Genomic DNA, 27402 nt, shown 5'->3' with positions numbered 1-27402 from the left:
GGGAAGCAGTGATCACCTTTCAATTTCAGATGTGTTATCTGTGGTATAATTAGATTATAGCTTTTTGATGATTTCATATCAGTTAGTCCTTACATCCATGTCACATAAATAGATACCAGTACACAAGGTCAAACTGTTGAGTTGTTGAATGCTCTCTTTTTTTGTTGTTGGTTTCCTGTATTTGTATTTCTTCTAAAGAGACTTTTTCCCCCCAAGTAATATGAATTCTAAATTTGGTTTTATTAGCTTTGTTACTGGATCATTTTCTTTCATATTCACCAACTGATCTTCAAAACCATCTTCCTGATTTTTTAATCTACCGTTCCTGACACTCAAATTTGTGTTACTTGTTGACACATTCTCCTGTATTTCTGGAGCACTGTTTTATTTTATCATTTTTAGATCTTAAGGTTTTCTAAGAGACTGAACAAACATTTGGCTTTTCCATTTGCAATTCTGATTGAAGAAAGGTTTCTGTTCTTTCAAGGGTTAAATTCATTTCTTTTAAAAAATTATTTTAAATCCTTATGTGAACATTTGGGGAGGGAAAGTGGTAAGCAACATGGAGTACAATAAAGCTTTAAGAAATGGAAAGCTCAGTAACAGGGGTTTCTGATTAACTATACTTTTTGTTATCAGAATGTTAACAAAATTCGTCTTTTTTCCATTATTTTTTATATTGTTTTAAAATTTAATCTTTATTTCTGCTTTTATTGTAGTGAACATTGTTACTGTTAGATCTATGCTAAAGCAGTGATCAAAGGGTTGGACATAGAGGCTTTTCCAACCATCTCACCCCCTTTTCTGTTCCCCTTAGTGAGTCCTGTTTATGAGAGTGGTCATATTTTCAGGTATGTCAGGATGGAAAAAGGGTTGAGAACCAGTGCACTAAGAAACTGAAGTTCTTATCCTGACAATCTGTCATATTTCTTGAGTATTGAAGATAGAGGAGATTGGAGCTTCAGTTGCATTAATAGAACTGTCTCTGTGTAGATCACAACTGTGTGAACTCTGCATTTTCTCTCCTGAGTGAGGATCTTTATTTCTGGGCCCCACAGTTTTAAAATGTTCTTGTCGAGCTAGCAGGTGATCAAGGGAGGGACCCAGGAGAGAGTGTAGGCTGTGTAAACTGTTTCAAAGTTGAAGAGACTAGGGCTTTTTAGCCTAGAGAAACCGAAAAAAGACACAAATATCTTTAGATCTTTGAAGAGCTTCTTGGAAAAGGTAAAAGTGGCCTGAACTCTTAAGACCAGTGGTGGACATTATAAGAAACAACAGAAACTAACACAGCATTGTGAAGCAATTCTACTCCAATAAAGATGTATTAAAAAAAATTTTTTTTTTTAAAAACCGCTGGGAAAAAAAAAAAACATACTTGAATTTAACACAGCCAATAGAGTTATCCGGCGGTGAAACCGGCTGCTTTGTGTGATGGTTAGATCCATGACCATAGGTGTTTGGGTAAAGGTCCCCAAATAAAATGGGGATATAATTGTACACCCATTTTATATTAAATTGTATACATGTACACACATATATACACCCACATATGTACACATAAGCACAGACATAGTTTTATTACTAATAATATTTCAGAAAATCATTTTAAATGTGATTTTTACCTTTACTTCCTACCTCCCTCTTGTTTTCTTGGTGTTCGTTTGGAAAATCAATCTCTGATATGATATGATCTTATTTTCTTGTGAATTAAAAATCTTTTTCCTGAGCACTTATTATAGCAAAACTTTCAGTTATCAAAGTACCTTAATTAATTGGGGTTGTACCATACCTTTTCTCTACATACTCTTTTCTAGGGTGATTTTAGTACTTCCTTGAGCAAGGGAGAAGGATGACCAAAATCAGAATCACTTAGAATTAGTCTAGCCCAAAACTCATACCATATGTTTATTACTTTGGATGTGTCTTATGGAGATCTGCATGTATAATTTTTTTTAAAGACATACACGTGAGACCTATTTTTTATTTTTATTTTATTTTATTTTAAATTTTATCATTTAAAATATTTTGTCTATCTATCTATCTGGCTGCGTTGGGTCTTAGTTGCGGTGCGTGGGCTCTTCATTGTGCCATGTGGGCTTCTCTCTAGTTGTGGCGCATGGGCTCAGTAGTTGCAGCACGTGGGCTCTCTAGTTGTGGCTGTGGGCTCTCTAGTTGTGGCACGTGGGCTCAGTAGTTGTGGCGTGTGGACTCTCTAGTTGTGGCATGCAGGCTCTAGAGCGCGCAGGCTTCGTTGCCCCGCGGTATGTGGGATCTTAGTTCCCCGACCAGGGATCGAACCCGTGTCCCCTGCATTGGAAGGTAGATTCTTAATCACTGGACCATTGAAATTTAGTTTCAATTTCAAACTAAATTGAAAAATTTAGTTTGAAATTTAGTTTCAATTTCAAACTAAATTGAAAAATTTAGTTTGCTTTTTCTCTGAGACATCTTTAATGCTCTTATAGTGGCAAAATGAATGTGAGCAGTTTTCTGCTTTTTCTCTATATTCTAGTTTTGGTTTTTCTAGCCACTGTGTGGCTTTTCCCTTCCTTGGTTTCCTCTGTTCAAAATTAGGGTAATGAATCTTCTATTCTGTCTTTTTTGGGATGTTTAATGGTAAAATGCTGTTTTTATATAAATGGCTTTGAGTTCCTTCAATGCTCAGTGATGAGCAGAGACCCAGGAGTGTTTCCATTCAGCTATTTTTTTTTTTTTTAAATTTTATTTATTTATTTATTTATTTATTTATTTATTTTTGGCTGTGCTGGGTCTTTGGTTCGTGCGAGGGCTTTCTCCAGTTGCGGCAAGTGGGGGCCACTCTTCATCGCGGTGCGGGGACCGCTCTTCATCGCGGTGCGCGGGCCTTTCACTATCGCGGCCCCTCCCGTCGCGGGGCACAGGCTCCAGAAGCGCAGGCTCAGCAGCCGTGGCTCACGGGCCCAGCCGCTCCGCGGCATGTGGGATCCTCCCAGACCAGGGCTCGAACCCGTGTCTCCTGCATTAGCAGGCAGATTCTCAACCACTGCGCCACCAGGGAAGCCCCTCCATTCAGCTATTTATGTCAGATAATAGATACTGAATTTCACCACCAAGAACGGCCCTGCACAACTTATTAAACTATTAACTTTTTAATGATGCGTTAAATATAACTTAATATATGATTCTAATTGGTGATTATTTTTTGTATGTGTATAATTGTATGTTAAAAGAAGCAACGTACATTCCCCTGTGAATGTCAGATGACTTGCCCTGAAGAAGGTCTCACTTGAATGATCTCTGCGACCTGTTGTTAGGAAGTTAGTTACTTGTTTATATTAGCTTTTTTTGCTGATGAGTGACTGTGCAGAGATCCTTTTTCATTCATTCTTACTTGATTTTCTTTAAAAATCTATATAATCTTATATAAAAACCTATCTAATCTTATAAGTTCTTAGCAAGTAGGAGTTCCTGTTTAGGCTGTCCTATCAAAAAGTTATTGATTTAGAGCAGCGGTCCCCAACCTTTTTGGCACCAGGGACCGGTTTCTTGGAAGACAGTTTTTCCATGGAGGTGCATGGGGGGGAATGGTTTAGGCAGTAATGTGAGCGATGGGGGGGAGCAGATGAAGCTTCCCTTGCTTGCCCACCGCTTACCTCCTGCTGTACGGCCTGGTTCTTAACAGGCCACGGACCGGTATAGAGGAACAATTATAGAATAATAAACTGCTGGGAATGCTCTCTAAACTGGGGGTTTATTATTCTATAATTGTCCTCTGTAATAATTTCAAGAACAATAATTTACCTTTTCTCATATAATGATGCTTTTGGTAACTTTCACTTTCAAATATTAGAAAGAATGGTTTTAAATGTTGTTTAATAATTGTATAGATGATTGACATTGTGGTTGCTATTTGAGGGATGGAGAAAGAGGATTTGCTGGTAAGTTGGGAGGAGAGAAAAATGTTACCTCTACACTAAAGAACTAGTTAAAGACTATTTGCTCTTTTAGCACAGTAATACTAATCGTTAATAACATTTAAAAACTAAGGGGCAATCATTCATTTTTTGAAATTTTAATTAATTGGGTATTTTTGAAATCTCTGTGACTTTCAGAAACTCACAGAAGAGAAATACCAAGTGGAACAATGTGTAGATGAGGCATCTATTATAATTCGGAATACAAAAGAACCCACGCTAACTTTGAAGGTGATACTTACTTCCCCTCTAATTAGGGACGAATTGGAGAAGAAGGACGGAGGTACACATGTGTATATATATATATATATATAGATAGATAGATAGATGTGTATATATAAATATATATTTGTTTTGTTCACGTAAGCGCTCTCTTGAATGCTATGTTAATTATGTTTTATGGATTTAAGAAATACCTGTCTTCATTTGTTTTATGCCACTTACAGTATTTTAAGCAGCTTTATTTACACAATCACTGTATTTTGCAAAAATGTTTATATTGGAAATATAAGATACGTTAATTAATTCAAAAACCTGTGCTTATCACGTTGGTCTTAAATCCACTTTAATTTTTATACTGTTTTGGTGTTCTGTTTTACTTTGTCTAGTACTGCGTTGCTATTGGTATCAGCCAACCTATTCTGTGTAGCTTGGTTATTAGGTCTGATTTTAGGGTTAAATGTGGTTCAAAACAGTATTATTTTCAAATTTACTTACTTATTGTGTCAAGTTACTCATTTGCACATCGCTCTTGACTTCTAATAACTATATAACCTTTTAAGAATTATGCTTTATCTAATTGCCTAAGTGTAAATGTTTTATAATGTAAGAGATATAAATTGGGGGGCTGATTTTTTTTTTTTAATAAATAATCTTTAGTAAATTTCTCTTCTAGGAGGTTTGTGATCCTGTTAACATTTAAAATTTTATATGTGTGGGAATCATGCTTTAAACTAACTTTCTTCTGAAGTTAAAAAGAATTTCTGCATGGCAATGCCATTGTATAAAAGTAGAGTGATAAATCTCTTCAGTTTTGAGAAGTAATGATGGAGCTGGGTTTCATTTTTGATATTTTTATCCTTTCACATTAGCTTGTTACTGCCTCTCAGTCCTGTCCCTAGAAACTTTCCATGTGGTATTTCCCCTGTGTCAGACCTTTGACCAACTGGCCCCTCCCTATCATAACAATTTAGAGGCAATGCGGCCTAACTGGACCAACGGGGGGGACTCCCTGTTGCTGTTTTTTCATCACTAGACATTCAGCAAGTCCCATTGCTTACTCCCCTACCTGAAATACCAGTGCAGCAAGAAGTATTGGTCAGTGTCTTAATTTATTTCAAGTTGATGATAAAGGAAGAAAAAGACACATTTACCAGAGATGTTAGAATTTTGAGTTTTGGCAGACATGACTCAGGATTTCTTAAAGTAAAAGTGATAGACTCCTTTTGTAAAAAGTCTTCTGGGGTAACTAAAATCAGCTATACCATACCCGACGGATATAAACTAGACACATTTATGAGTCATAGTTTAAAATTAAAATGCATCCAATCTATAATTAGGTTTATGCCTATACTTTTTTTTTTTTTTGGCTGCATATAGTGTCTCTAACACCTCTGAAGAACCAATCTTAAATGGCTTAATTTCTTTAACAGCTTTACAGTTCACCATTAACTGTAGAACTATAAAATGATTTCTGAAGTATCAAGATAATTCTGTTAATTCTGGTAAGCTGTGTTCTCTTGACCCTCTAGTGTAAAACTAACCATTTCTAAGTATAGTTATAATTATAGATATTACTAAAAATTCTTTGAGTATAGAGAGATGAAAGAAGATTGAAGTTGCCAAAGGCTAGATTTGTCTAGATCTGAAATTGCCGAAGACTATATAATGTTTGCTTGTAGCTGTAGACATCCCTTCCATTGCTTTAAAAGTATTGAGAATATCAGGCTTCTTTTTCCCCATGGCTTTGTGCACTTACATGGGATTTTATCAGTTTTCAGTGATGCCCTTAAGCTTAGTCTGCTGCCTTTATAACTTTATGTTCAGAGAACCTGAAAACAGATTCTTAGAATATTGCACCCTTTCTAGAAGACTAGTTATTACAGAATGGAATTTGTAGGAGAGTAGGAGAGTTATAGTCTCTATTCAAGGTGTTTGGGTTACTAAAGGATCCCAAGACCTCTTTATAATATGAATCTCATCAGGTGATGTTAGCATAATTGTGTGGGATCAGGTTAAGATGAAAGAATCAGCTTGGATCTAATGTTTTACACGTTACTTCCTCTCCTTTTAAATGGCAGAAAGATTTGCTTTGCCGTTTTCCTTAACCTCACTGCCCTGTTGACTTACTTGTTATCTCTTATAATTTGCTCATTTTGTCTAATTTGGACTTTGTCAAAGTTTTGTTTTTTTTAATTCTTAATTTATTTTTGGCTGTGTTGGGTTTTTGTTGCTGCGCGTGGGCTTTCTTTAGTTGTGGCAGGTGGGGGCTACTCTTCATTGCGGTGCGCGGGCTTCTCATTGCAGTGGCTTCTCTTGTTGCAGAGCACAGGCTTTAGGCGCGCGGGCTTCAGCAGTTGCAGCACACGGGCTCAGTAGTCGTGGCGCGCGGGCTCTAGGGTGTGCGGGATTCGGTAGTGGTGGCTCACAGGCTCTAGAGCGCAGGCTCAGTAGTTGTGGCATGTGCTTAGTTGCTCCCCAGCATGTGGGATCTTCCCGGACCAGGGATCAAACCCATGTCCCCTGCATTGGCAGGCAGATTCTTAACCACTGCGCCACTGGGGAAGTCCCTGTCAGAGGTTTTTGATCTGCACTAGCAGTTTTTTGTATTTCTGAGCGACTTTGAGGATCCAGTATAACTAAGCATTTGAGACCTGGGCTATACAGTTCTGTAGGATTTGTTTTATCACACCAGATGGCTTCTCTCGCCTTGATACACTTCTTTTCAGCTGCATGGGGTGAAAGCACAAGATTCATTTGGGTTCCAGGAATTTCTAAGTTTAAGAGAGATCTCTTTAAAAAAATCTGCACTCATTTTCTTTCTCAAAGTTTAAAAAAATAGGCATTGTAACTTTTTGGGAGACATTTTCCTATAGAATTTCAATTTCTCCCCTCCCACAAAACAAACAGGCTGTTCACAGTACATACCTTATGTCTTTCTCTTCCCTCTCTTCACTTGCCACATATTTGCGTAAAATCAAAAAAGGGAAAAAAAAGTCTGAGAGCAGGCAGAACTGGAGGACTGGGGCAGGTGAAGAGCATCACACTTATCTCCTCAGGGTTGTCTTTGCAGAAGTGGATCTATCTAACTGCTCGTTTCAAATCACAGAGTACATAGTGAATCTCTTTGGTATGGTTTACTGTTTCACAGGTAAGAGTTCTCCTGTGCTTGTCAGTCTTTTTTCCATATTCTAACCCTTTACTTGAAGGCCCTGTAGAAAAACCATTCCCCATAACTACATGCTTCCTGCTAAAGAAGGCACAGGAGAAAAAGCACAGACCTTGCTGCCTGGCAGCCAAGTGTTTGATTCTTAACTCCATTAACTATTATTACTCTGTGACCTTGGACAGGTTTCTTTATTTTAAAATGTGGGTAATGAATACTTTAGAAAGTTGTTTCATGAGAGAATTTATGTAATGTAACCTGTACAATGCTCAGCACAAAGTGATTGCTTAGTAAATAGTAGTAGTTACTCAGCTTACTAAAATATGTCACAGCACAAACTCCGCTACTCAAAGTGCATTGAGTTCACAGTGAGAATAATGTGTACATGATAGGTCTGAAGAAGTGAACGTAAACACAGTTAAACTCATAAATAGCCATTGAAGTGTAGTATTGGAATCAGTATAGTGTATTTGCTGCAGTGCTAATAATGAGCTGTCTTACTATAAAGTTTATGATTCATTGAAACAGGTATCTTTTTCCCTACCTCTGTCCTTTATCCCTAGCACCTGGAGTGGTACCTGATACTTAGTAGGCAATCAAAAGAAAATCTGTTAAATGAATTTTTGTAGCTAGCATATTATCTGATCAAATAGAACTGTCTGGTATGCAAGAAGCATTAACAGTGGACATCTCAGAATTCAAGTAATATATATTGAAGATTTAGCTTTGTTAAGGTATTTTATAACTTACTGTGTTATAAGCACTTTCTCATATATGATTTATTTGAACCCTCACAACAGTTCTGTGAGGTAGATAATTGTCCTGTTGTATAAATGAAGAAAGTCTCACGTTTTACCCGTCTCCTCTGACTCTTAAGTCCAGTTACTATCTAGGATGATCGTAGGAGCATCTTAGCTGATTTAGTTATTCTGAGCATCACATAGTCTAAGCTTCTTTTGGTGCTTGTGATTTTAAACCAGAAGTATATTTGCTATGAGGCTGATAAATCCAGCTGCTTATTGTATTTATAGTGCAATTTGAAACCAGGTGGATAGGGAAACTACAGAGGCTAAGGCTAAGATAAACCGCAGCCCTCAGTATGAAGGTAGATTCTCAGGGGTTCACAGAGAAGTTGCCCAAGAGTCCCTTTTCCGTATTGGTGCCAGTGTGAACTTCTGATGCTTTTTGGCAGAAGTTCGCTAGCATGAGTCCTGCTAGGTGGAAGACCAGTCCAGAGATCACACCTAGGATTTATAACAATGCTGCAGGCTTTATTTTCCTGCCTTCCCCAGCTGCTAGACCTACATTATCCAGTGCAAACCTGTAGCCACTATCTTTCCAGTGGCCCACTGCCTACTGAGGCACTGAAGAAAAGTGATATCTAGTGATGTTTCTACCATAAATTAGGAGAACAGTGCTCTGTTTTACCTTAGTGCTACATTTACCTGTTCACATTATTGTGGCCTGAGATTTCACATGGGCAGTGACTTGAAGCATAATGTCTGCTCTCTGCAGAGCCTCAAGGAATTGGGAGAAGGGACTGCCTGGGTATCTTCAGGCTACCCTGGAAATGCTGTCAGCATGAACTCCGTAGCTCAGCTTCATTCCAACTTTGAAATGTTAAGGAGGCCTTCGTGATAACCCAGCTTGGTTATTTTACCTTTGAAGAGCCCAGGTTCCAGGCACATAAATCCTATTTAACACAGTCATGTTCTGGCTTTTCCCCACCCCATCTCCAGGCTAGTGTTTTTGTGAACGGGCAAAGAGTTAGCTTGCCTGTAAGGGATGGAGGGAAACTGATGAGCATTTCCTGCCATACGGTGTGTTTCTGGTCACTGATCTAACCTCTAACCAAATAAATGAAGTTAGGCATAATAGACTTCTTTTCAGTGCTTCCATTGTTTAGAATGTTTTATGTACCTTCATGCCCTGATACCAGGTTACTGAGCAGTGAATTTTTTAAAAAGCTCTTTTCTTTGCTTTTGTCATTTTTGTTGCTATCCCCTATCTGTTTTACTGGTCACTGTAGGAAAAAATGAAATGGCTCACAGTTCCATTGTTTCTAATTTAAAGACTCCAAGATGCCTTTTTATCAGAAAAGCTTTGCTTCCCCGCAAAATTGAAACACCTATGTTAAAGGTCACACAGAAATGTTAAACTTGAGGTTCTTCTTTGAGAAGTAGCAGTGTTTTTCCAGAAACAATTCTGTGATTGCCACATTAAGTAATTTTTTTTAATGAATGAAAATATAAAAAACTGTATGTAATTAATTATATAAAGGAAATAGGCAAGCAGGGCTTATAAGTAACACTGCAGTACCATATAAATTTATATAGTTTTAAAATAAGAAACTTTGAAGAAGATAAAATGAGATAAATTATTACATCTCCTCTGCTGTTTCCCACCTCATGAATATTGAAACATTTTGGATCTTTTGACTTTTTGACTGTCAGAGCATGAAGAAAAGAAACATGGCCATTGTGATGGTGATATAAAAAGGAATCCGGTGGAAGTCTTCTGTTCACTGCCTGTCCCTTTCATCTCTTTTTAGTAGAATCTGCTGCCTCCAAATGTTGACTGTCTGTAGCAAGCAGATGTCAGTATTTTTATTTTTATTTTTATTTTTTAATAAGAATTAATGGATATAATCTGACTTTGGGAATGAAAGAATTTGTCTAAACATTTTTGCCATTAAATAAAAATGTCTCTGTGGTGATGAGCAGATGTTAATTACAAGCTCTGTTCACTGGACGAAAGTATCAGAAAGCTCAAAAAGAGTTGTTTTGCCTTGTCTTTTCCTATCCAAACTTCCTCTGACTCACTCCCCTCTTCCATTGACCCTCCGCTTCCAAATACTCCTACTTGATACAATGATAGAATAAAACTTAGTTTGCTTTACTCTTAACTTAAAGATTGAAGTCCTAAAGAATAAGCACGGTCCATACCTTTTCTTGGGATTACATTATTTAGCAGTCAGTCAACCTTTGTCATGTCTAACTTTTAAGAGATTCTAATTGTTCATTTACAGTAGTTTGTGCTACCTTGTATGTGAGCTTTACACAGATGCTTGTATTGACCACAGTTAAACATTTTCACATATAAACATGAAAATGAGTGAGTTGTATGCTTTGTGTCATTAAAAAGACATAATTAAGCAAGGCCAGGAACTAGATCAGCTATGAAATAAGTACCCATAGTATGTTTGCTTATGTTTATAAATAAAAACATATTAACAGTTCTTTTTGAGGCTTTCCATTTTATGAGTAAAAAGGGGTGATGAAATGAGACCCTGTGTTTTGAATTTGTTGGCAGAGATTAATGTGAAACAATGCAAGTATCTGCTGCAGAGCTTGCCTGGTCAAAAAATAAGTGTGTAGCACTTCAGCCTTTACATTTTGCAGCCAATAAGGAAAGCCCACATAGACATACTGCTGACTGCCATGATTGTACCAGGAAGGAGTGTTGGTGGACTTGCTAAGAGGGTTCTTAAAAGAGAATGGTGAATATGACTTAACTGGATTAGTCAAAGAATTGTTCTCCAAGAAGCATTTGTATGTTGTATGCATTTAAGTAATGCACCAAGTCTTCAAAAGTTTAAAAACCCACTTCCTAGTGGCTTAGAGGAAATAAATTTGGCTATCTAAACGTGGATTTAGTATCTTGTGACATCTTCTCGAATATGGATATTTGTCACTGATCACACATTTGAGTTCTTAATTTTGCTGCTCTGGGCCATCTAATCTAACTTTGAAATGTTAAGGCAAGTCAAATAGTTGTACTTAGATAGTATTCTTTTCTGCTTTTTGAAAAAAAGCTATGTAAAACTTGAAGTATATTTCAGTGTTTTTCATATTTGTAGTTTTAATAATTTTGGTTTAGAAAAGAAACAATTAGAAAACTCCAAGGTAACACTGGCAGAATTCTCATCAGTGGGGTAAAGTTTCTATTAATGGTTATCTTGTTGGATGAGTTTATTCAGTTGTAAAAAAATAAAATTGCCATGCTCAGTGTATTCTTAGTATATCTCAAATTGATGACCTAAGAGAGCCCTAATTTTCCTTAAGAATTGATTAGTGATTAAAATCCCTTCTATAGCGAAAAATTGTTATTGCTAGTGGTCCCAGATTTCCACTCTTTATCCCCTGCCAAAGGAAAAAGTGCTATGTACCTATTTTGTGCCCTGCGGTGTTATATACATGCTTAATAAGATCCCAGATTGTATGTAGCAGTGGTCATTGATTTGTTTACTGAACGAATGCCTTTGTGCTCCTGTTGTACTTGTGTGCAGAATGGCTCTGTTGACTGTTTACTTAAGTAATCATAGTGCACATAATTTAAAAAGAAAGCAACAAAGCCAAAACCTGAAATCTTCTGGGAGTCTTATTAGTTCACTCAAATGCTGCTCTTCTTTTTATTTTTATGGTTTGGTAATTTGACAGGAACCCCTTGGTCAAACTGTATCTGTCTCTCTTTATCCCATTTTCCCATTAGAAAAGGTTGCGATGAAAGATCCTCCGGACTTATTGGACAGGCAGAAATGCCTGAACGCCTTGGCGTCTCTTCGACATGCCAAATGGTTTCAGGTTGGCTCTTTGTTATTATCTTATTGTTATTGTAGCCTTGTGCAGGGTTCATTTGGAACACCTGCCTGGTAATGGTTTCTGTGTAATATATAAAACGGGGGTACTCTCTGCCTCTTAGGGTTATTGTAGGAGTAAATGCTTTAATTTAGGTAAAGTGCCCAGTATAGCTTCTCCTGTAGTTAATGATATTTAATTATCACATAATCCTTTTTGGCTTAGTACTCTGAATTTCAAATGATAGCTTATAAAATCCAAACATGGGGTGAGAAAAGCTAAAAGTTCAGAGAGTTGCCTGGAAATGGGGTTGCCATGAGGCTATAAAAGCGACTTTAATAATATGCTTCCTTTACTTTAAAACCTGCCTTTCTAAACCATAATTTTACTACTCTTAAGAACTTGATTTTTTTGTTTACTTGACAACTTATGAATGACTAACTAATTAGTATTCATTTTAAAGAACCTATCCGTGATCAGTGTCCTTAAAATGAAGGGTGGATTTCAACAGGGATATTGGAACCATTTCGTTTGTTTTAGGCAAGGGCAAATGGATTAAAATCATGCGTAATTGTCCTCCGAATACTGCGTGATTTGTGCAACAGAGTCCCCACATGGGCACCATTAAAAGGATGGGTAAGTACTTAAATATGATTAAAAGCAAATTCTGAAGCTATAGTTAGAGGAAATCCTGTAGAAATTATATGTTACTGTAAAATGGCTATATTCTGAGTTAGCTAAGGTGTGCATTGTCTATTTTTGTTCTGGAAAAAAATTATGGATCTTTTTATATGAATTCTTTTTTATGAGTATAACTTGTCTCTTCTACTTCATCATATTCATACTATACAGACTGAGCTATTTTTTCTGACAAAAAGTTTCTATACCTGTTAAAAGTACGTGTCTTCCTGTACTTTACTCTCCACTGATGGTTGATTATTATTCACCTACTGCCCAGGAAAGCCTGCTTGACTGGCACATTTCTCTTTCAGTGCTACTTCCATTTAAAGAAAAAATTACCTGGTATACCAGTATAAGGCTCCCTTACCCTGTTTTTCTTTCTCTTTGAGTATAGACACTTAAAAATAAGTTCATATTAGTAATTGAAGTCAGGTGAATAGTACACTTCACTGTAGTTTATAATGTATATTGCCAAACTTACTTAATTTGGAAATTATTATGCTTGAACCAATTAAGACCCAATAAAGAACATATAAAACAAGTAAAGCTATAAAAGGGTCATTTTAAATTAATTTAGCAATTATTATTTTGATATTGGCATCGTGAGTTTTTAGTTTATTAAATATGGAGATTTGGTCCTTCTTTAATTCCAATTGTAATAGTTGGGGCAAGATGTCTGAAGTGAAGTCTTACTGTGGTTTGAGTGCTTCCTAGGTTAAGTGGGAGATGGGTGGGCTGGGTTTGAACACTGATTATTTATTGGCTATTACTAACCTATATGAAGGCTTGTTAAAACTTTGTTAAGTCAATTAGATGACTGCAGTTTCTTAAGTAATCCTTTCAGAGTAACTAAAAATAAAGTTTTGGTGACAAAATGTCTTCTGAATATATAATCTCAAAAATGGTTGATTTAAACACTCTGGCCGGGGTAAAAGTTGATAATCAAGTGGGAAAAGTTAATTGGGCCCTAAATGTTAAATGGACTTTAACCTTTTTGGCCTCCATTGTAGCTAGAAATGTCAGCTCACATTTAACTGGAATCCTTTTAACACTTGGTGCATGTACTAATTTGTAATTTAATATCTTCTAGCCACTAGAGCTTATATGTGAAAAGTCTATAGGTACTTGTAATAGACCTTTGGGCGCTGGGGAGGCCTTGAGACGAGTAATGGAGTGTTTGGCATCTGGAATTCTACTTCCTGGTAAGGGTTTCAAACTCTGGAGGCAGAAGAATCAGAAAAATTTCATTTTAGTTTAGTTTTCTATTATGTGCTAAGTTTGTCCTCTGCCCAGGGAAATGATGTATAGGAGTTGTTTTGCTTGGAATTTTAGCAACTAAAATGCTTGAATGTTGGAGAAGTGCCATAAAACTCTCTCTCAATAATTGTAGTTTATGTTTCATATGTACTAACATAAAAGGTACTAATAAGACATTGTGTCTGCTATGAATTTGCTTCACCTAGAGCTTTGAATTTGAAAATGTTTATGTTGAGTTAAAATGTATGAAGTTCATTCTGTTTGCAGTCCGGTGATTAATCTGGAAAAATTAAGTTTGGTCTTATTTTCCATATGTAATCCCTTTAAAGATTTGGGATGATTCATCATGCCGTTTCTGAATTCTCAGAGTTAAAACCCAATTTTGACCTTAGATGTACAAGTGACTTCTAGTAAAATAAGGACATTTATATGCTAACATACTGAAAATGAGTGTCCTTTTTACTCCATTTAAATTGAGCAGATTTTTAACCTCGTTCCTTAGTTTTTTTTTTCTTTTTCTTTTTCTCTCCATTCTTTTCTTTCTATTTTGTGTTAGTTTATTGAATTCTAAACTCAGTTCTGAATGATACTTGAGTTTTTCTTTTGCCTTTGCCAAAGGGGGTCCTGGTCTTCATGATCCTTGTGAGAGGGACCCAACAGATGCTCTGAGCTATATGACCATCCAACAAAAAGAGGATATTACCCACAGTGCACAGGTATGAGATGGGCCGTATCACTGTGGTCTGTTAGAGGGATATCGTGTAATTTATTTAAACACTTCATTCTTGCCTGCTGTTAGGGACTTTTGTCATCATAATAATAGTATTTGATGAATGTGTTTTTAGCTAGATGTTCTAAGGGCTTTATGAATGAAACATTTGAAATTTGAATTTCAAATTTGAATGAATACAATCTTTTGTTCTTTAGCATGCACTCAGACTATCAGCCTTTGGCCAGATTTATAAAGTGCTGGAAATGGACCCCCTTCCATCTAGTAAGCCTTTTCAGAAATATTCCTGGTCAGTTACTGATAAAGAAGGTGAGTGTGCAAGTTTTTTATTGGGGTTGGATGTGGGCAGTGATGGAGATGGCCATGGGATGCATCTCTTGTTAGAGCTGAGAGAACTTAACTTTTAACCCAAGTCATATAAGAACGTTTATTGGTTTTCTTCTGTCCCATTAGTGACATCAGCTTGCTGTCATTTATTCTTATTAGTGACGAACTCATTTGGTTTTGTTGATCAGATTCCATTACTGCATAGACTTAGGGACAACACTTTGAGAACCGCTGGTCTGAGGTGAAGAGAAAAGTCACAAACAAGGAGGAGACGTTGTCACGGTCACTCATCAGTTTGATGATCTTGTCATAATTGGAAGTGTTATGTAACCAAGAAAGAGAAAACAAAAACATAGAGGAGGAGAAAAGTGTATTGGAAAATTCAGGACTGTCTTCCATTTGTACTAGTCTGTGTGAACTCAGATTAGAGTTTCAGCAGGAAGAGCACAGGCATTAGCGTCAGTGCGACCTGGTTCCAGTCATAGCCCCCCTGCTTACTAGCTTTAGCTCTTGAGCGATTAGTTCATCACTTTATGTACTGATATTATTCCAACCTTATTGGCTGTTGTCAGATTAAAATGCTCAATTCAGTGCCTGGAAACAGTAGATACTCAAATGCAAATCCACTTACTCTTCTCATTATGCCACAAAAAACATTCCTCCCTCCCTTCCTTCCTTCATCTCTATTTATACTAGAAGGTGGGATGTTTAACACCATATTTTCACCTGGGACAACCCACCTACCACAAATGATATTATTCTAATAATTTTTATATGACAAAAATAGTGCAGTGGCCCAATCTATTTATTTAAACACTGGAATTCCAGTGGGTCTAAAGACTTTTCAGGGAGTCCACCAGATCAAAATTATTTCATAATAATACTAAGGCTTTGTTTTTTCACCCTTTCCACTCTGTCTTTCATGAGTGTACAGTTGTCAAGAAGCTGTATATGACCTGTGATGGCATCGTCACTCTGATGGCTAATGAAATTTTTTGTATATTGCATTAAAATTTTTTTGTTTTAATTTCTAATATGCTAAATATTGATAGATATTACCCACAAAACAAAGTTTTTTGGGTGCTCAATAATTTTTTAAGAGGGTAAAGTGGTCCTGAGACTGAAAAGTTTGAGAATCACTGCCTTACACTGTAAACTCCTCAAGGGTAAGGAATCCTCCAGACCTCACCACACAACTATTACAAAACCAATGCTCAAGAAATGTTGTGGAATGAAAGCTATTTTCTTCCAGAGGGTGCTCACACAGCAGCAAAGAATTTTTGAAAGAGATTCACATAGCCATGTCTCTGGATTGAATGACTGAATAAATATATAATAAATGATTGAATAAATATATTTCAAATATATGTGTAGATTCTTATGGTTAATAATGAAAAATTTTATTTCAGTCACTGAATTCATAGCAGTTCTTTTGGTTTTGTATTTTTTCTTTCTCTAGATAGTAAAAGTATATCTATTGTTAACGTGACTTAGTTTTTTTTGTTTTTGTTTTTGTTTTTAACATCAACAGTCTTTCTCAAGAGTTTGGGAACTGCTGGTCTGTCAATTTATAGCTTAAAATAGAACCAGACAGTTGGTGTTTCCATTTGAGCCCTGTCAGTTACTAGCTGCATGAATTGGGCAGGTCACCTACCCATTCTGTGCCTTAGCTATAAGATGAGGGAGACAAGGTCATTGCCTCCAGACACTTGCTGCAGTCTTCCTCATACTTTCATGTTTTTACCACCTAGCCTCCTGACATTTGCTTTTAAACTTTATTCTTAGAATTCTTGGTGATTTCAATATGCATTTAGATGATTTTTTTTTCTTCAGAATTTTGACTTCTTAATTCCTTGACTTCCTCTCCCACAAATACCTTGTCTTCTACCTTACCTCAGGTGCCCATTCTGTGGACATATCCTAGACCTTGTCTTCAGTAACTGTACCTGTGCCTTCTCCCTAATTCATTCTCAAGAATCCCACTTTGTAAACCACCTCTCATCATCATACTGTTGGGAGCAGTACTCCTGCTCCAATTCTTGAACCTCACCACTGATTCTGTTAACTTTTCATAGTCCCTCTCCTTCCTCATGTTCTCACTTCTGTCCCTTCTCTGCTTATATTCACGTGGTCCATCATTAGTGATCACGTCCTAGCATATACCTTCACTTTGTTGATCCTCTCCTCCTGGCAACTCTGGTTGAAATCCAACTGTGTGCCTACACCAGGTTGTTGGACATCACTGGAGAAAAAAATACATAGTCATCTTAACTGTTTTCCCTTTAAGTTTCAGACATTAACCTTAAGTAGACTGTTTGTGTTGGCTGGAAATCATCCTGTAAAGTCTAGAGTTCCCCAGTTTTCCTAGACAACTGTTGCAAATCTTGTGTCATTTCACACTTCCCTCCCCAGCCCTCCCTCTCATCTGATGACCTTATTTGCTGGAAGTACTCATGTGCTTTGCTTTCCCTCCCTTGACTGAATAAAGACCAGCCTTTCTACTTGTCCACTATATCACATTCCCTTTTGTCTACAAATGGACATTATTCTAGCAGTTCTTTCTTTTCTCACCAGCATCATTTCCTCCTTTTCTGCTTTTCTACTGGATCATTGTCATCAGCATAAAAACCTGCTATAATGCCTCGCATTTGAAAGACAAAGCTTAACTCCCCCTTGATTCTGCAGCTTCCTCCAACAGGGTCCCATTTCTCTGCTCCCCTTTATAGCAGTACTTTCAGAAAGAGTGGCCTATTGTTTCTTTCTCCTTTTGCACACTTCCTTTAAAACTTATTCTAGGGGCTTCCCTGGCGGCGCAGTGGTTAAGAATCTGCCTGCCAATGCAGGGGACACGGATTCGAGCCCTGGTCCGGGAAGATCCCACATGCCGCGGAGCAGCTAAGCCCGTGCGCCGCAACTACTAAGCCTGCGCTCTAGAGCCCACGAACCACAACTGTTGAGCCCACATGCTGCAGCTACTGAAGCCCTCACTCCTAGATCCCGTGCTCCGCAACAAGAGAAGCCACCACAGTGAGAAGCCCGCGCACCGCAACGGAGAGTGGCCCCCACTCACTGCAACTAGAGAAAGCCCGCGCACGGCAACAAAGACCCAACGCAGCCAAAAATAAATAAATTAATTAATTAAAAAAAAAACTTATTCTAATCAGCCTTTCTTCCTCGTCTCACTCTACCTAAGTCTCTCCTGTGACCTTCACGTTATTTATTACGTTCAGTGGTTAGCTTTCAGTACTCATCTTAGGCAGCTTTTCAGCAACATTGGACACAGATGAACACTTATTTCTGCTATATTTAGTTATGAGATATAGCACATATATAGAAAAGTATAAAATATGTATCATTTAAAAAGTATTTATTTTGGGCTTCCCTGGTGGCACAGTGGTTAAGAATTCACCTGCCAATGCAGGGGACATTGGTTTGAGCCCTGGTCTGGGAAGATCCCACATGCCATGGAGCAACTAAGCCTGTGCGCCACAACTGCTGAGCCTGTGCTTTACAGCCCGCGAGCCGCAACTACTGAAGCCTGCACGCCTAGAGCCCGTGCCCACAACAAGAGAAGCCACCACAATGAGAAGCCCGCGCACCTCAACGAAGAGTAGCCCCTGCTCGCCGCAACTAGAGAAAGCCCCCACGCAGCAACAAAGACCCAACACAGCCAAAAATAAATAAATAAATTTAAAAACAAGTAATGATTTAACAATTCCATATAATCACCATCCTAGTTAAGAAACGGAACATTGTCACCTCAGAAGCCATTTATTTATCCTGTACATCACCTCCCTGCCCCATGAACTACGATTCCTGATTTTTTAAAAATCGTTTCCTTGATTTTCTGTAAAGCTTTTCCACCTTTGTATGCTTTTTTAAACAATTTAATTGGATATTGCCTAGAACTTTATAGAAATGGAATCATACTGAGTTTAATCTTTTGTGACTGACGTCTGTCTGTCCAGCATTGTTTGGGATATATTCATGTTACTGCATATAGCTATAGTGCATTTTTACACCTATATAGTATCCATTATGAATATACTACAACTTATCCTTTGTGCTTTTGAAGGACATTAGGATTCTTTTTATTTTTTGGCAGCCACCCACATTGTTGCTGGGAGCCTTCTTATTCATGCCTCCTGGAGTATAGGTCCAGGAGTTACTTTGGGCCAGTATATGACCTAGGAAGTGGTATATATAGCAATTTATATTCCCACCAGCAGTGTATGAAAGTTCCTGTTGTTCTGTATCCTCAACAACATTTGGTACTGTCAGACACTTTTTCTTTCTTTTTTTTAAAAATAAATTTATGTATTTATTTATTTCTGGCTGTGTTGGGTCTTCGTTGCTGTGCACAGGCTTTCTCTAGTTGCGGCGAGCAGGGGCTACGCTTCGTTGCGGTGCGTGGGCTTCTCGTTGCGGAGCACGAGCTCTAGGCGTGCCAGCTTCAGTAGTTGTGGCACACGTGCTCAGTAGTTGTGGCTCGCATGCTCAGTAGTTGTGTCTCGCAGGCCCTAGAGTGCAGGCTCAGCAGTTGTGGCGCACAGGCTTAGTTGCTCCGCGGCATGTGGGGTCTTCCTGGACCAGGGCTCGAACCCGTGTCCCCTGCATTGGCAGGCGGATTCTTAACCACTGCGCCACCAGGGAAGTCTGTTATCTCCTTATTTTTGAGCTCATTTATTCTACTGTGATCTGAGAACATGCTTTGTGTGATTTTTTTTCCTTTGGTAGTTCTTGAAATTTCATTTATGGCTCAGCACATGGTCAGTTTTTATAAATGATTCATACTTTGAAAAGTATGTATATTCTGTAGGTGGTAGAGCTAGAATATTCTTTACATGTCAGGTCACATTTGTTCATTGTGTTGTTCAAATCTTATATACCTGTATACACACACACACAGACACACACACACACACATTTTTTTTTTTTTTTAAACTTGTTCTCTTAATTGCTGAGAGAGGTATGCCAATTCCCCTCTATGGTGGATCGTCTGTTTCCCCTTGCAGGTCTGCCAGTTTTTAATTTCTACAATTTTGGCTCTTTTATAGTTTCAGATTTTCTGCCACAAATTCTTCTTGATTTTTTTTTTCTTTTTGAGCATCATAATCATTCTTTTTAATAAAGTTTGTTTCTGAAAGAATGCTTCATCATCTGGGTCTCTTTGGGATCTGTTTCTGTTTTCTGCTGCTTCTCATGATTTTTGATCACAGTATCTTGTCTTCTCATGTACCTGTGTTTTGTTTTTGTTTTGAGTGATGGAGACTTAAATTTAAAAATTTTGGAGGGAATTAAAGCCTAGAGTAATGATATAGTGCTCCAGGGAGGATTTATATTTGTTTCTGGGAGATGACTAGTGAAATTGTCAATCTGGATCATATTAATGCAATCAGGGATTAAGGTGATTTGAAGGTGGGCTTCAGTCCTTGTGAGATCCAGACTATTTCTACTTCATTTACTTCTAGCATGTGGCATTGCAGAGGCCCAACCCACAGCGTGGGGAATTCACCAGGCCTTCCCCTTTTGGAGGTCCTTAAAGTCCAGTTTTTGACCCCTGAGACCTGGGTGCCTGAGGTGCTCTGTTCAGTTCTTAGTGGCTTTTTCTGGATGTGGAAGATACCCCCAGGGGAAATGTGGCCCCCAGAGCAGGGTTTCCTTTGTCTCTTGGATCTTGGCTCTATAATTCTTTGTTGCCCAGGAACAGACATTTGGTCCACCTTTTCTGGTTGCTCTCATCTATTTCAAGTGACTTGCTTTCTCGTACTAGAAGTGGAACTTGTGTATTTTGCAGAAGTTCCTCTGGTGAATTAGTGGCAGCTAAGGTTGAGAGCTACTGCTCCTGCTCATCTTCTGCTCCTGTCCCGTCCTTGTCACGCCACTCCAACCACTCAGGCCTGTATGCTATGTCTTAGCATGTTCCTGCCTTAAGACCTTTGTACTTGATGTTCTCTCTTCCTGGGGCTCTTTCCCCAAATAGCGGAATAGCTTACTCTTTTACTTTCTTTAGATCTTCATCAGAAAGCTACCTTATCTATAAGTGATACCTTTCTGACGGGCATCACATGTAAAAAAAATAGCAACACATCCTCCTCCTTAAGCCTCTTATTTTTCTCCATTGTGCTCGGGACCATATGACATGTTGGGCTTAGTCTCCACCACCAGATGCAAACTCTTTAAGAACAGGGACGTTGTTTTGTTCTCTGTTATATGTCCAGCACCTAAAATTGTCCTGAACATAGAAAAACTATTAATATTTGTTGCTGGATGAATACGTGAATGAAATTGTAATGAGGATGATGAAAGTACAGGCTTCATAGGGTGCTTGTGAGGCTTAAATAAATTAATCCATATAAGGTATTAAGAACAGTGCCAGGCATATGGTAAGCCTTCACCTATTGTTTTAAAAAATTGTTGCCTCTGAAATGGTCACTTCTTGTTTCTAGATACTGTAGATGTTGAAAACAACTTGCTTTTTGTAACACAAGCCCATCCCCCCCACCCCCCGCTCCTCCCCATTACTATTATGATTAGCTCCAGATTTTACAGCCCTTAACCAAGGGCAGGGATGGTAGAAGGAAGCTTAATCCATGAAGCTCTATTCACGTAGCTGGAGGATTTAGAGAATAGATCCATATGTCTAAGCCAGCTGGTGAATTCCAGGCAATCAGGGAGCAGCTTTTAATGTAACTTAATGAGTGGGAGAGTGATTGAATAGATGTTGTTCCCTTTTAACTTTATCTCTTAAAGACTGCATTCTGGGAGACTGGCAAACTCACAGTTTTATGTAATGCAAATGAAATACAATACTAAGCAGATATAAGCAGATATTGCCTTCTGTTGAAGAGAGCACATCAAGATTGATTGACCTGAGTGGTAAGTATTGACTCAAGCAAATGCTGAAGTCAGTGTTTACCCCAAGGGACAATAAATCTTGATGATCAGAGAATATGTAGTTAATCTCAGTGTTATTACAAGGTTTCACTAAGAAGTATCTGGAAATCTTATGGCATGAATCTTTTGAGCATAACTTTCCTTTAGGAAAAACCCAGCAACCAACTTTTACATTGAAAACACAGAGTTCTTTAAAGTGGTACTTGGACAGGTTGATGAGCGTTTCTCTGATTGTTTTTATCTTGGACAGCAAAGCTCCTGCCTTATGTCTTGATGGCATTATTAACTAGCTGCTTTATCTAAGAAATTGATTAATATTAGTTCAGTTAGTTTTTGTTCCATACCCATTATGTTGTTTCTGAGTCTTATGTTAGATAGTTTATAAGATACAGACAAGGAGAAAATATCTTTGACCTTCATAGAACACTAAGGAAACACAAGGTCTCTGTATATGAAATAGGCAATGACACAAGACTACGTATGACACTTTATATTTCTGATACCATAGAAACTCTTCTAAAAAGTTGAGATGAGAGGGAAACTGAAGAAAACTTCATGGGGAAGATGAACTGTAAATAAAATCTTGAATAGAAATTTGAACAGGCAGACAGAAGAATATGTCATAGTATGAGAAATAATCATATTTCCGTAAGCATAAGATTTAGCATGTGGACTTTAAAAATTAATAGTATAGGGGCTTCCCTGGTGGCGCAGTGGTTGAGAATCTGCCTGCCAATGCAGGGGACACGGGTTCGAGCCCTGGTCTGGGAGGATCCCACATGCCGCGGAGCAACTAGGATCGTGAGCCACAATTGCTGAGCCTGCGCGTCTGGAGCCTGTGCTCCGCAACAAGAGAGGCCGCGATAATGTGAGGCCCGCGCACCGCGATGAAGAGTGGCCCACACTTGCCGCAACTAGAGAAAGCCCTCGCACAGAAACGAAGACCCAACACAACCATAAATAAATAAATAAACCCAAAGTTTAAAAAAAACAAAACAAAACAAGCAACAAAGCCTTACACCACTCCAGTCTAAGGGGCTGGTGAAAAGGTACATTCGGTGGATACAACCTGGTGCACAACCCTTTAAAAAAAAAAAAATTAATAGTATAATAAATGTGAACTTATAGAAATATTTGAAGAGACATAAGTGAAAATAAATCTTACTGCCAGAGATAACCACCTTTAACATTTTGATACATATCTTTCCAGACTTTTTTCTGTTTGTGCATATACAGATGTGAATATTATGCATAGATATTTGTATGTGTATATGTGAATAAATGGGAAAATAAATATTTATAAAAAGGGATAATATTGTTTCATAAAGATTCACTTAAAACTTTTTGCTATTACAAGATTATAAATATTTAATTGATCAGTGAAAGGGTCTTATGGTCCTTGTGATTCCTAAGATTTTTCCTTCCTGAACATATTAGGTACATTTGGTAGAGTAAGTAGAATCATTGTTTTGACTGATAATGAATCTCTTGTAATTGTTTAGGTGCTGGGTCTTCAGCTCTGAAGAGGCCATTTGAAGATGGATTAGGGGATGATAAAGATCCCAATAAGAAGATGAAACGAAACTTAAGGAAAAGTGTGTAAAATCATTATTCTTATAGATGTCAACTAGAAAGGATTTATGTCTCAGGAAAATAAAAATTAAAAAGTGAAGAATTTGATTGATTTGAATTGGAGTTTTAAGAAACTGACTGAATAACTTTTGTTTCCAAGCATCATTTGCTTAAAATATACTGACAAACTAAAATTAATGTATAGCTATGGTAATGCATATTACTTTTACAATGATGTTAGCATAATTATTTAAGCAGTAATTTTAGAATTACTTACGAAGTGAAGTTAATTTATATGTGTGTTTTGAAATTCTTTTTAAAATCTGAATTTATAGTGGTCACTAGGAACCTACAGAAACATAGATTAAAGCAAAATGGTTTAACTTCTGATCTTATTCCTCTTTCTCTTACAGTTCTGGATAGCAAAGCAATAGACCTTATGAATGCACTAATGAGGCTAAATCAGATCAGGCCTGGGCTTCAATATAAGCTCTTATCTCAGTCTGGCCCTGTCCATGCCCCAGTCTTCACAATGTCTGTAGATGTGGATGGTACAACATATGAAGCCTCAGGACCATCCAAGAAAACAGCAAAACTTCACGTAGCAGTGAAGGTACAGTATTTCTTTTACTCAACAGTGCTTTGTTATTTTATGTTGTAAATAAGGTGCTTGTTTATCTATAATAAATTAACAGAATTTTTCAAGATTTTAATGACAATAACATAGTCTTTTGTCACCTCTGGATCACAAAACTCTTCTTTTTTTTGGTTATAAAATGTGTTGATCATATAAAATTTGCAAAACACAAAAAAGTAAAAAAATAAAAACTATGTTGGTTGCTTATCTCTGAGGCAGTTCATTAATATTTGTATATAGTATATACTTCCAGTCTTTTTCTGTTTCTTTTTTTTAGGTTGAGCTCACAGTGTATATGTAGTTTTATGCTCTGATTTTGTTTTTTTTTTTTTCATTTCACATGTCATCAGTGTTTTTCTACGTTATTAAAATCTTCATAAATAAGTTTTAATGGCTGTATGATTAACATGATATAGATGTACTATTGTTTGTTTAAACATTCCCCTATCATTGGATATTTTGCTGTTTGCAGATTTTTTCTGTCATAAATAAATTTAATGTGTTTTTTTTGCATGTGGTGCCTTTTCTGTATTTCAGAATATTTCCATAGAGAATAAGACCCACGATTGAACCAGTCAATTATGCATATAGGTTTATAGAAAATTCTTAAATATTGGAATCTCTCCATGACTACATTTGACCTCTTGCAGACAAATGCGAAAATGTCAAAGATCAAGTAGATGGAAGATCACTTTTCACTAAAGAAAAGTTCTGTTATGTTACAGTATGACATAAGATGTAATTGGTCTGTTTTCATAGTCATTCCAGTTTGCAAGTATTATTAATGTAGATGCAAACATTATCCTAGATGCTAAGGATACAGCAGTGATCAAAATAAAGTCCTTGCCCTCCTGGAGCTTGCATTCTAGTGAGGATAGAATGGGGAGAAAGACAGCGGGATATACAAATGGGTCAATTATTTGTCAGGTAGTAATAAACACAATGCAGAAAAATAATAACTAAGCTGTAAAATTATAGGACAGAATGTTATGTTGTTTACAAAAGGGGTACTTTTTAAGTATGTTGAAATAGTATGAGTTTAAAATGAGGCAGAAAAAGAAAACTAAGAATGAGGGAAAAAGTGAATTTAGGAATAAGGCTAAAAATACAGTTTAATACCTTAGCTGTAAAGTATGCTGAGAATGAGTCACAAATTTGGATATAAGTTCTCTAGCATCTGACCCAGAAAGCTTTTGAAATATCAATATCAATTCACTGTCTATGACGTAAGAACAGAAGGAGGAGCGTGGCTGCCCAGCAGCACGTACCCTAAAATGATGAAGATTAGTGGCCAGTCTTCCCTTTCCTCCTCTAGTCCTTTTTCCTGACTGTCCCTCACAAAGGACACCTTTAAGGACATAATCAGCCATATTCCATGAAAAGAATCTTAATCATTGTGGGGAAAAGATCGGCTGAAGGGGACAACGGGTAAAGCCCCTCTGCAGAGGTTCCGGAGCCATCGGCTCTCTACTGTGCGGAAGCCACGAGTATGACTTTCTCCTGAGTGGAGAGCCATGGGGTAGGGTGTGCTGCATGTTTTCACTCTTGGCCCCTTGTCTTTGAGGGTATCAACTTTCTCAGCCTCGACCCCTGTCCAGGAGAAAACAGGCATTGGTTACCCTGGATTTTCCAGTCACCTTGTTTCCAAGAATCATTTTGTGATTTTTCAGCTCAGTTGATGTGTTTATTAGGTTTGATTTGCTTGCCAGACATTTGAAACTCACTTTTCTTTGGTATACCAGTTTTTTTGGCCTTAATATATGTTTTTTTAACTTTTTATTACGAGAATTTTCAAACACGAAGTAGAATAATGCAGTACACATCCATGTGCCCATTACAGAACTTCATCAATTTGTCATCATTTTGCTAATCTTGCAGAAACAAGTGTTAATTATAATCAGAGATAAAACAGGATTCAAACTTCGTGGAAAAGAGTAAAATATACTTTTTTACCAACAGTCAAATGGTGAAGGTGGGCAGAAACATTGCATGGTGCAACATGGTAAAGTAAATAGAGGGTTATGGTCCTTAATAGAAGGATGCATCTTGCATGAAAGGAGGTGGGACATATTTTATAGGCCCCTCTTCATGCTGCAGGAAGAATCATGGCCTTAATATTGATTCCAAACAAGCTGGATCTAGAAGTCCAAAAACTCCATATTTTTTTCTTTTTACTTCTGTAGCATATGTTAGTTAATAATCTTAGAATATGTGTTCATAGAAAAATAATTTGAAAAGTTTTTGTTAGTTGTGCTGTATTGCAAGTACACTTCTAATATCCTTTGAGATTATCCATCAGTTATATAAAATATTTATAAATGTATTGAAATATGTTGCTACAAAAACAATAAATGAATCTGATATGTGAGAAAAGGGCAGAGAAAAGTGGTGTTAAATAATTCACATTAGACTTTTAACTGTCTGTATTAAATTGGGAAACTGTGTGTCTTTAGTTTTTTTTGGAGTAAACAAATCAAATTTCTTTGGGACTCTTGGCTTTTGACTTGCAGCCTGTGTTAGCCTGATGTTAACTCCAGACTGATAACTATTCCTTCTGAGACGCGATTTCTTAGGGAGAGCATATTTGCAGGACTCAGGCAGTGGAGAAGGTGTTTTCTTTATAAATATTGACAAGGGTATAAGCAAACAATGTTAGTGTACTTAGTGTGAAGTCCTACCTGAGTACTCTCAGAACTTACGATGTTACAGAAGTATTCTTGGCCTTACTCCCAATGAATATAAGGAATTTATTTACGATTTGAAACGTTCAACAGAATGCCAAGTTCTCCATATGAATTGGGTGAATTAATTTCAAGTTCTCTAGGTACAGAAGTCTACTTCTGCCCATTTTTTGTTTAGAGTAATATTTTATTTATATTGGCAGAATCCTTTGTACAGAATGCCATTGTTTATAAAGGCTAGGCTGTTTGGCTTCTCATTTGTGTGGCAGCCGTAACAGTTTTTTGAGACACCTATTGGGTATAGTTGGGATTATAAAGAAATATGCTGTTGCTTTTACACTCCAGCAACTTTAAACATTAGTCAAAAGCTAAAACAAATATAGGGATCTTTAGGAACCTAGTTCTGGTACAGACCTTTAAGTCAGTAACTGACAATGCAGTGTCAACCAGTTTGATAGAGGCTTATAAAAATGCTAGTGCACATATTCTTCTGCAAACATCTAAAAAGCAGTTTAACCTGGAAGGAGATATTAAAAGGTGTACAAAACACACAAACACACACACTGTTCTGAAAACTGTATTTTAAAAAAGATGAGAAATGCCAGGCATGAGTAGAAATATAAGAAGAGTGAACATTGGGGGAAGCCATAATGTAACTGGGCCTTGAGAGGCAGGGATGGAGATACAAAGCTAAACTTGTTCCTG

General features: G+C 37.3%; 1 protein-coding gene across 7 annotated transcripts in view; it reads left to right on the top strand.

Annotated features, from left to right (window-relative positions):
- STRBP (spermatid perinuclear RNA binding protein) overlaps positions 1-27402 on the top strand; it is a 193117-nt gene that overhangs the window by 136025 nt on the left and 29690 nt on the right. For all 7 annotated transcript variants that reach the window (XR_009008579.1, XR_009008578.1, XM_007194704.3 and 4 more), the window contains 8 exons: positions 4092-4236; positions 11830-11921; positions 12456-12551; positions 13687-13798; positions 14472-14569; positions 14781-14892; positions 23310-23402; positions 23793-23992. Coding sequence is in view for 5 of the 7 variants with exons in the window: in XM_007194704.3 (XP_007194766.1) it covers positions 4092-4236; positions 11830-11921; positions 12456-12551; positions 13687-13798; positions 14472-14569; positions 14781-14892; positions 23310-23402; positions 23793-23992 (948 nt within the window). In the remaining 2 variants the exon portion in view is untranslated. The remainder of the gene's footprint in view (positions 1-4091; positions 4237-11829; positions 11922-12455; positions 12552-13686; positions 13799-14471; positions 14570-14780; positions 14893-23309; positions 23403-23792; positions 23993-27402) is intronic.

The sequence above is a fragment of the Balaenoptera acutorostrata genome, chromosome 6, assembly GCF_949987535.1.
Source record: "Balaenoptera acutorostrata chromosome 6, mBalAcu1.1, whole genome shotgun sequence".
Taxonomy (NCBI): domain Eukaryota; kingdom Metazoa; phylum Chordata; class Mammalia; order Artiodactyla; family Balaenopteridae; genus Balaenoptera; species Balaenoptera acutorostrata.
The sequence above is the reverse complement of the archived record's forward strand: the minus strand, read 5'-3'. Positions and strand labels throughout refer to the sequence as shown.